Genomic DNA, 10,218 nt, shown 5'->3' on the forward strand with positions numbered 1-10,218 from the left:
AATATTTATATCATGTTCTTAATCACAACATGCAGGATATAATGATTCTGCAAAACATATATAATAAACAATGAGTGAAGAATAAAATTAGTATACAAAAAGGGAAATTAAACTTGAATTTAAAATATTTGTTTACCTTTTTATTTCATTAGTTCATATAAATACCATATTTAAAAGTAATCTTGAAATTTATAATCCACTATTATTACGAGATATTACATTTATTTCACGTTCGAATTGAAAAATATATACAATATTTAAAAATATTATCTTCTTAAAGAAAAAAAAAAAAGAAAAATCAACATAATCGGTTGTACTATACATATATATATATATATAACTTTCTCCTAATAATCTTGGCTATTTTTTGCAATGAGAAACACACTTTGAATATACTTGCTTATTTGACTCTTGACAATTGATTCGCATGTTACACATGTAAAGAAATTTTCCAATACGATCACGATGAGAAGATAAAAATGTAATAAAATCGTATAAATACTTTTATAATTGATCATTGACGCCCTTAATAACAAGATTATTCTTGGCCCCATATAAATTTATTAATCAACTCTTCTATTAAAAAAAAAAAGAAAAAAAAAAACTGTATAAAATCATGTCTCATCAAGCTCTTACGTTAATTATATTAATTTTATATAAATTAAATGTGAAATTTTAAAAAATAATTTTAAGTATATTATAATTATATGTTAAAATCACACGAAAATATGATATAAATATAATATAAATACTTGATAGGTTAATATCATAGACGATGATGGGTTCACATTTCCAAGTCATTGTATTCACATTTTCATAGGACCATCACCCTTCGAATATAATTTCAATTCGTTGTTTTCCTCTTCATTGTATATATATATATAAATCTACACCAAATCTGAACTACACACATATATCAGGCCAAACATTCTTTATAGCTATACACATATATATATATATATATACTAGTAAAATATTGCATACTCATATCTAGATAAATCATACCGACTGCGGAGATGTCTTCACAACTTTTTGGGGGTATTCAGGCTATGATTAAGGAGGTGAAAGAAGAAATGTTGCAGGATTTGACGGAGAATCCTCACGGGTTCATTGCAGCTTCTGCTTATGATACTGCATGGTTAGCCATGATTCAAGACCCTGACTATGGAGATAGTGAACCTGCTCGACCCATGTTCACTGGTTGTTTGAACTGGGTGCTGAAAAACCAGACAGAAGAAGGGTTTTGGGGGGGGAGCGCGATGCTCATGGCAACCCCACCATTGAGTCTCTTACTGCAACTCTTTCTTGCATTATTGCACTCAATAGATGGAATACTGGAAAATCTAATATCCAGAAAGGTATGTATATATTTATATATATCCATACCTAAGTTCATCTACGTGTATGTATATATATATATATATATACATGTATATGTTATAACTAAATTATGATTTTATATAATATAATCGATTAACATTTGCAGGGTTGGTTTATATAGAAGAAAATGCAGAGAAATTTATAGAAAACATTTATGAGGGATATTGTCCTCGTTGGTTTGCCATTATTTTTCCTGGAATGATCGAAATTGCACGTTCAAATGGTTTGCATCTTGCTTTTACTAGTAAAATCAATGTGGCAGTAACTGAGATGTTCTATAAACGACAAGAAATTCTCGACAGGTTCTCATGCATTGCCTAGTTTAACTATATATACACACACACATGATGAGTATATATAATTTTTTTATTAATAATTTACAGTGAGAAATTAGTTGAGTCCGAGCAGTACGGTTATCCTCTATTATCATACTTGGAAGCATTGCCCTGGACATATGAAATTAATCAAAAAGACTTGGTTAAGCAGTTGAGTGATGATGGATCATTATTCCGATCGCCTGCTGCCACTGCAAAAATTTTTATGCTTACTGGGAACAAGAAGAGTTTAGCTTACTTGAAATCTCTTGTTCGAAATTCTTCTGATTATGGAGGTAAGCTTAATCTATTACTGCATGTCACTGTTAAGAAATTGTATTATAGGTATTATCGTTAGAAAATTATATCGTAAATGTATTCTAATTATAGTAAAAAAGAGATACTTATTCTGTTTTGCATGCCCAGTGCGACCTCTTTATCCAATGGACGAGGAGCTAATAAAGCTTTGCATGGTTAATCAATTACAAAGATTTGGATTAACTGAACATTTCAAAGATGAGATTGAAAGAATTTTGGAACAAATTTACTGGTAACTAATTAACTAATAAAGCATTTCTTTTTTCTTTTTTTTTTTTTCTTCCTTAAATTTACTTATTGTTATGATGATAATATCATATATATATATATATGCATTTGTAGGATATAATAATTAAATTAATTTACATGCTTAATTTTGGATGTGGGGGAAAAAAGCAGGAACTACAAAGATCGAGAATCAAAGGTAATTGTAATGACAATGAACTCAACCGCGCAGTTATACAAGGACTCGTTAGCTTTTAGAATATTTCGGATGCAGGGATACAATGTATCAGCATGTATGTTCTATTAATTATAGTTAAAATTTTAAGATAATAATATTTATAATAATATTATTAGAAAAATAAATTTTTATTTATAAATATGTCTTTTCTAGCGATGTTTTGTTGGTTCTTAAATGACGAAAAATTTCGGAACTACATCGAAGAAAATTGTCAAAGCTGCTCCGCTGTCATGCTTAATGTTTATAGGGCAACGGATCTTATGTTTGCCGGGGAGTATGAAGTTGAGGACGCAAGATCATTTTCAAAAAAATTACTACACAAGGCTCTACAAATTGCCTCTTCCAATCAGTTTAATTTTGACAGTGCAGTCCCCAATTTTCATACAATGGTAAATTTATTGTCACCCATCATGCATAGTTTGAAATTCAACGCGATCACATACAACTCATGAAAATTAAAATAAGGTTAGACCAAGAAATTACATGAAAATTTCAAATTGAGTTGCCATTGTAATCTATTGCTTATATATTTTTATGAATTAGAAAATTTCAAAAAGAATTTTTCCAAGCAGGTTGAGTATGAACTGAGAAGTCCATGGATTGCTCGGTTGGAGCACCTTGAACACAGAATGTGGATTGAACAGAAAGACTCGAATGCTTGCTGGATGGGGAAAGCATCCTTTCACAGGTTTGGATCTCTCTCTTTTCTCTTTATAAATAAATACATATATATATAGCTACACGCAGACATACATACATACATATGTGAATAATAGTATGAGCATAAATTTGTGGGTATTACTGATATTATAAATAATAATTGATGACATCAGGCTATCCAATCTTCAAAACGACAAACTTATCCAGCTCGCTATGAAAAACTTCCAGTTTCGACAATCAATATATAAACATGAACTCGATCATCAGCTAAAAGGGTAAATAAATATTGCAAAATATTCTATGTATTCACTCAAATATATATTTAATTATTACCTCATAAGAATATTTTTTCTTTACTGGCGTTGTTGTGGGAAAGGTGGACAAGAAAGTGGGGATTTGATAATATGAGTTTTGCTCGGGAAAAAACCACATTTTCCTACTTTGCCATTGCAGCCTCCACTGCATTAGCTCATTACTCCGTTATGCGAACCACCGTTGCCAAGGCAGCAATCCTCATCACAGTTGCCGATGATTTTTTCGACATGGAAGGGTCTTTACATGACTTGCGAATCCTTGCCGATGCAGTTCAAAGGTGTATATATATACATATATATATATATATATGTGTGTGAGTACGAATTAATTTCTTAAGAAATATTTTTGGGATGATTAAATTGAAATAATAACATTATTATATATTATAAATTTCAGATGGGATTCGAATGGCTTGAGTGGTCATAGCAAGAAAATCTTCAATGCACTTGATGATCTTGTTACAGACTTTGCAATAAAATATCTCCAATACCAAGGGATTGATATAACGAACCACGTTCAGGATCTAGTAAGATTTAGTTTCTGTGAACATATATACATTTATACGAATTCTTTAACATGCAACATTTGATTGGCCAGTGGAGAGAAGCATTCATGTCATGGCTGACGGAGGCTACATGGAGCAAGACCGAATGCATACCATCCATGGATGAATACCTGCAGACTGGCATGATCTCCATTACTGCACACACTTTAGTTCTTCTAGCTGCGTGTCTCATGGATCCAAGTTTACCTAAACAAATAATCAAGTCATTCTCTCATGAATATCAAACTGTTACCGAATTACTCATGTTGATATGTCGTTTGTTGAATGATACTCAAAGCTATAAGGTAATTAACTAATTCAATCTAGACACTATCTAGTATTAATAGGGTAATTAGTTTAATACACAACATATATATATATATATATATATAGTTCAAGAAGTTTTATGGTATCTACTAATGGAGCTTACTCCATTCCAGAAAGAACAGGAGCAAGGAAAGTTGAACTCAGTGTTGCTCCATACGAGAGAGAATCCAGATGTTAAGATTGAAGGCTCTGTCGCATATGTTAAAGATATAATTGATAAAAAGAACAAAGAGTTCCTTGAACATGTTCTAATGGATTATCAAAGTAACATGTCTAAATCTTGCAAGCATCTCCATTTATCAATTTTCAAAGTGTTTCAAATGTTTTTCCACTCCTGCAATCGCTATGATACAGATTCAGACAAACAAATTCTTCAAGACATCCAAAAAGCAATTTATCTTCCTCTAGCTGTTCAACCCTCAAAACCATGGAAGCAGCATTCTTTTCCTCAACTTCCTCATCATGTAAGGTCTGGATGGAAGAAAGATTATCAGCTAAGAATCAACTCTCACATCGCTTTACCCTTCAAACAGTATCAGAACAGCAGGAGAAATATTGTTGCTCTGCACCAGATTTCCAAATCACCTCTTCAAGTGTTGGCGTATAATAACAATATATCTTTACTCAAAAATTTTATCTGAATATCTTTATTTTGTCATAAAAAACAATGCAGATTCCTCTGTATGCTATGTATGTGTATTATATATAAATGTCTCTATTTCTGTAAGAAATTAGTATTTTATTGTTCGATCTTTGTAAGAAATTAATATTTCGCGATTCAATCTGATAAAATTTATCAAAAATAATAAAAGAAGGAAAGTGAGGAAATACCTCAACACTTTCTTCTCTGCATAAAACTTACATTGTTGTTGCAGCCATCCTCTTCTTCTTCCCCTGTTTTGTTTTTCTGTTCTCATCTTTTTAGGATTTTAGAGTCTTGTAAACTGTAACAATTACATATAGGGTTGCTCTTTCTATAATTATAAAATGACCAAACAATTTATACTAAATTATAAAATAGTTCTACATGTTTTATGAAATAGATATGATTATTCTTATGCCCATAATGAAATAATAATTATTTATTGTTTTGATCTGAGTATTTTCTAATAAAAACTTATTTAATTGGATTCATTCATGTTGTAACACCATACCTAAAAACAACAAAGAAGAAGAAGGTTGCTGCTATATGGGCCGTGCAGGGCCGCTGCCTGTGCTTGATTTCAGGAGAAGCCCAAGGAGACTAACCAGAGCGATGGTAGACTTGAGAATAAGGACAACAATGGAGTAGTTACCGTACGAGTTTTACCAAATCTAAACACGACTTGTCACTATAAATACGACACACGTAACGGCACCAGTTCAATGAGTTTTAGAAAGTCAAACTCAAACTCGCCAATATATAATATCCATGAGAATGTATATATATATATATATATATGGAAATCATAGTGTCACTTAAATAGCATGTTTGGTTTTAGTCACCGTCTCCGTCCAGTATTCTTCTGAAACCTCTGTCTAATCTTCTTTAGCGCTGCTAAAACCTCTGTCATATTCTCTCTATCTTCAGCTGACTCTGCAGAGCAATCCAAAGCTAATCTTAAAACCAAACACATACATTCAATTCTAGCTTCCAAATGCTTCTCATTTTCCTGCAACAAACAAGCATCCATAACATCACAGCTTGTTTTATCTGCAATAGAAATCGACATTTCCACCCAGCTCCTCAAGTTCAGTTCTCCTGCAAACATTTCATCCGTAGGCTTCTTTCTTGTGAATGTCTCCATCAGCAGAATTCCGAAGCTATAGATATCGCATTTGGTAGAAACCATCCCCATGGTTCCGTACTCTACATCACATTATAACATTGTAAAGAGAATTTTGCCATGCCAAAATCGTATATGCAATGAGAATTAACAACCATTAATCATGATAGAAAACCAGAAACATCACCTGGAGCCATATAGCCAATAGTTGCAAGCGTCAAGGTTTGCCTGATGGACTCTTCTCCTCCTAACAGTTTTGCTATGCCGAAATCGCTCACATGGGCGACCATATCTTTGTCTAGTAGCACATTGCTTGGCTTCAAATCACAATGAACAATGGGGGTTGAATGACCATGATGTAGATATTCTAGAGCTGATGCAACATCGATCATTATATTCAGCCTTTCTAGGATATTTAGACCCCTGTCCGGAGAATACAACCAGCTTTCTAAACTTCGATTAGGCATAAACTCAAGAACCAGGGCCTTAAAATCACCACTGCAGCAGCAGCTAATGATTTTGACAAGATTCCTATGGCAAATTTTGCGCATGATATCAGTTTCAACATCAAAACTTTTGAAGGCTCCCTCAAATTGCAAATTGAAAACTTTTACTGCAACGGTATCTGTAGTTCCATTTGAAAGTTCCCCTTTATACACTGAACCAAAACTCCCCATGCCAAGCAAGTTGCTTTCACTAAATCCATCAGTGGCTCGTCGAAGCTCTATGTAAGAAATCCTTCTCCATGTTGCACGACGTAAGGAACTTCCTTGATCTGGTACATCCACTTGCTTACGAGACCTTGTAACGATGACAACAAAGGCCACTAGTACCAACAATATTACTGATGAAATAACTGGTAAAATATATTTCAATACAGCGGAAGTAGCTTTCTTAGATCCTTCGAGAGAGCCAGCAGTTTTGCAGGGTGGAACTCGTAATCGAGGCAAACCACACAGGCCATAATTGTGCAGAAAAGATTGCTGTGAGAAGTTTCGAAAAGGTCCTCCTGAAGGAATCTCTCCTTCTAGCCTATTGGCAGACACATTAAACTCTTTGAGAGATGAGAGTGCCTCTAAAGATTTGGGAATCACCCCAGAAAGTTTGTTGCTAGAGAGATCCAAGAATTCCAAACTTATCAAGTTTCCAAATGATCGAGGAATAGGACCCTGAAAGCCATTATTTGCTAGTGAAAGATAGCTAAGATCCTTCAAAGCTCCAATGCTGCTAGGTATATTACCTGATATGTGATTTCTTGATAAATCAAACTCTGTCATAACTTTCAGGTTTCCAGCATCTACTGAGAGAGGGCCAGTTAAATAGTTTGAGGACAAGTTTACTTCCAGGATGAAGGTAAGGCTCCACAAGCTAATAGGTATGGAGGAGTTGAAGTTGTTGGAGTCTAAATAGAGATATCTAAGAGAATCCATACTGGATAGGCATGTGGGTATCTCTCCTGAAAGATTATTATCATGTAATGACAATGCATCCAGGTTTTTTAAATGACACAAATCCCCAGGGACAGACCCCTGTAACTTATTTATAGAAAGACGCAAGTCTTGAAGGTTCTGTAATCTTCCAACAGATGTTGGAATAGACCCCACTAATTCATTTTGTTGCAAGGCCAACATGATTGTGTTGCTTAGATTACCAATTTCCATGGGAATATGACCCTTGAGTTTACAGTTATTGGCATGGAAGTATAGAAGGGTTGTAGAGAGATTACCAATGGAAGTTGGAAGACTACAATTCAAGGGATTATTTGAAATCTCTAAAGTTTTTAAGTCTCTGCAATTTGACAGAGATGAGAGGCCTCTAAATTCGCCATTAGAAGATTTAGTGGTCAAGTTGTTACTGTCAAGATAAAGCAACCTGAGGAATCTAAGATTTCCAAGTGTGCTAGGAAACTGGCCTGAAAATGAGTTCTGAGCCAAGTCCAGAATAGTGAGAACAGAAGCATTGGAGATGGATTCTGGAATTATTCCAGTGAGACTGTTTTCCCACAGAAAGATCTCCTCAAGATTTGGTAGGCCAAGGCCTATAGTTGATGGAAGTGAGCCTGATAAGAAGTTATTTTGTAGGTACAGGAAGGTCATGGTTGAGATATTGAAGATGCCAGCAGGTATGTGACCTACCAGTTGGTTTTCGCCAATATTCAAGTACTGGAGATTCTGTAAGTTTCCAACCTCATTTGGTATCTCACCTGCAGATACTTTCTCTTGGTAAGCATTAGCATGTAGCTTATTTTATTAGACCAAATATGTAAATATCATGGACCCACTATCAAAAACAGCTAGATAAGATGGTAATATGTATTAACGCACGCATACACATATCTATATATGTACGTATACGTACTTCGACTTACCAGAAAGACTATTGTTTTGAAAGGAAATCTCTATGAAGGAAGAAATGTTGAAGAAGGAAGGTGGAATAGAACCGGTAAGGCCCCGAGTACTTTCTGCAGCAAATATCTCCAAATTTAAAAGTTTACCAATCTCCTGGGGGATTTCACCTGCAAAAATAAGACCTTCATCAGTCAATCTCTCTTTCTTTTTATGGGATTTCACCGTTTAATTGAAAAGAAAGTCCAACTTTTTAGCTCTTGCCGATCTTCTACCGGCGCTTTTACTGTGTAGGCCATTAGACATACTTTCTATCAACTCCTGCACTCTTAACTTTTAGGAAGAGTTGTTTACTGAAGACTTCAAAGTGAAAATCAGATTTTTAAAACACATTAAATAAAAAGCTCAGAAAGAAAAGAGTGAACCCATGAGATCAATAGAGTTCGGATTAAAAACCTTCTAGATTTGTGTCACCAAGATATAATTCCTTGAGCTTGGTCAAGTTGCCTACGTTTCTTGGAATTTTCCCTGTAAACCTGTTGATTGAAAGTCCTAAAATTTCAAGCTTCCCACATCTTCCAAGACTGGGAGGAATCTGCCCATCTAACTTATTGTCACTCACAGATAGGAACTCAAGTTTCGGAAGTGAATCACACATACCATCTGGTAATTTACCCGACAGCATATTAGACGACAAATCCATATATTTCACGGAAGATACATTAAAAATGGCTGAAGGTATGGACCCAGATAACTTATTATTTCCCAAATCGAGTATTTTCATATTTGGATGCTCAGAAATCTTGGACGGAATCTTCCCTTGAATGGAGTTGTAGCTCAAAGACAGAGACTCCAGAGTTGAGATATTGAAGAGAGAAGCTGGAATCGTACCAGTCAAACTGTTATTACGGAGAAATAAAGATTGAATCTTTGGTAAATCACCAAAATCTGATGGGATTTCACCGCTCAAATGATTGAAAGATAAATCGAGGAACTTGAGTCTACGCAAACGGGTGAGCTCTTTGGGGAGATGGCCATGGAAGCTGTTGTTGCTCAAGTTAAGGGAGACTAAGAAAGATAGGTTCTCTAGATTTGGAGGGATGGTGCCTTGAAGACACAAGTCGGGAAGTTCCAAAGCTGTGATTCTGCCATGGCGGGGACTGCAAGAGACACCAACCCAGTTGCAGACCGGGGCAGAGGCGGTCCAATTGTGGGATAAGATGGTTTGAGGGTTGACATGGTGTTTGAATGCAAGAAGAGCTGATTGATCAGAGGCCAAATTGACGAGCTTGGAAGGAAAAGCAGGCGGAAGGAAGTGTACGAGGAAAAAGAATAGTGGAATGTAGTCGGAAGAATGCATGTTAGGCGGCCGAGGTAGAATGTCGGAGGAAGCAGAGACAAGGGAATGTGGTACTAGGAACTTATTGCACTTCGGTTCATTTTGGGACCAACTTGTTTTGTTTTTTTCCTTTGAAAATTTGGAACCAACTTATACTAAATCAATCACAAGACAATTTTGAATAGATTTATTCAATTATTGCTATGCTAGGTTTAATTATGAATATAAATTATTTTCAAGATTATTAATATTTTAATTTCTCTTTATAAAAAAAATATTTAAGTTTAATTGTATTTTATGTCTATTTTTATTAAAAATTACATAAATTTTTAGAAAAATAGTAAGTAAAAATATCAAATAAAGTGTAATATCATATTTTATTAAATCATCAAATAAAATTTTATGTCTTAAAAGATAAATACTTACATCGTCTTAGTTTTCGATAAG

The 10,218-nt window shown here is 34.4% G+C and overlaps 1 protein-coding gene and 1 pseudogene across 4 annotated transcripts; one reads left to right on the forward strand and one right to left on the reverse strand.

Annotated features, from left to right (window-relative positions):
- The first annotated feature begins 886 nt into the window (after positions 1 to 886).
- LOC148252884 ((E,E)-geranyllinalool synthase-like) lies at positions 887 to 5,068 on the forward strand (annotated as a pseudogene). Its single transcript, XR_015813304.1, has 12 exons — positions 887 to 1,358; positions 1,487 to 1,682; positions 1,764 to 1,990; positions 2,121 to 2,244; positions 2,412 to 2,530; positions 2,629 to 2,864; positions 3,048 to 3,163; positions 3,309 to 3,410; positions 3,512 to 3,727; positions 3,847 to 3,976; positions 4,048 to 4,299; positions 4,435 to 5,068. The product of XR_015813304.1 is annotated as a (E,E)-geranyllinalool synthase-like (transcript).
- Positions 5,069 to 5,691: 623 nt separating this feature from the next.
- LOC148252885 (uncharacterized) lies at positions 5,692 to 9,885 on the reverse strand. 3 transcript variants are annotated; one of them, XM_088207551.1, is made up of 5 exons: positions 8,889 to 9,026; positions 8,683 to 8,792; positions 8,456 to 8,602; positions 6,275 to 8,290; positions 5,692 to 6,170 (listed from the first exon to the last, which is right to left on the reverse strand). In XM_088207551.1, exons 2-5 carry the CDS (start codon positions 8,729 to 8,731, stop codon positions 5,803 to 5,805), a joined length of 2,580 nt encoding a protein of 859 aa, XP_088063677.1. In that variant the 5' UTR covers positions 8,732 to 8,792; positions 8,889 to 9,026; the 3' UTR covers positions 5,692 to 5,802. The 3 variants fall into 3 exon arrangements, with proteins under 3 accessions (XP_088063677.1, XP_088063675.1, XP_088063676.1); XM_088207549.1 differs by lacking the exon at positions 8,683 to 8,792 and having other exon boundaries at positions 8,889 to 9,885; XM_088207550.1 differs by lacking the exon at positions 8,889 to 9,026 and having other exon boundaries at positions 8,683 to 8,882.
- Positions 9,886 to 10,218: the final 333 nt, after the last annotated feature.

The sequence above is a fragment of the Carica papaya genome, chromosome 7 (genome assembly GCF_054855325.1).
Source record: "Carica papaya isolate Zhongbai chromosome 7, ASM5485532v1, whole genome shotgun sequence".
Classification (NCBI taxonomy): domain Eukaryota; kingdom Viridiplantae; phylum Streptophyta; class Magnoliopsida; order Brassicales; family Caricaceae; genus Carica; species Carica papaya.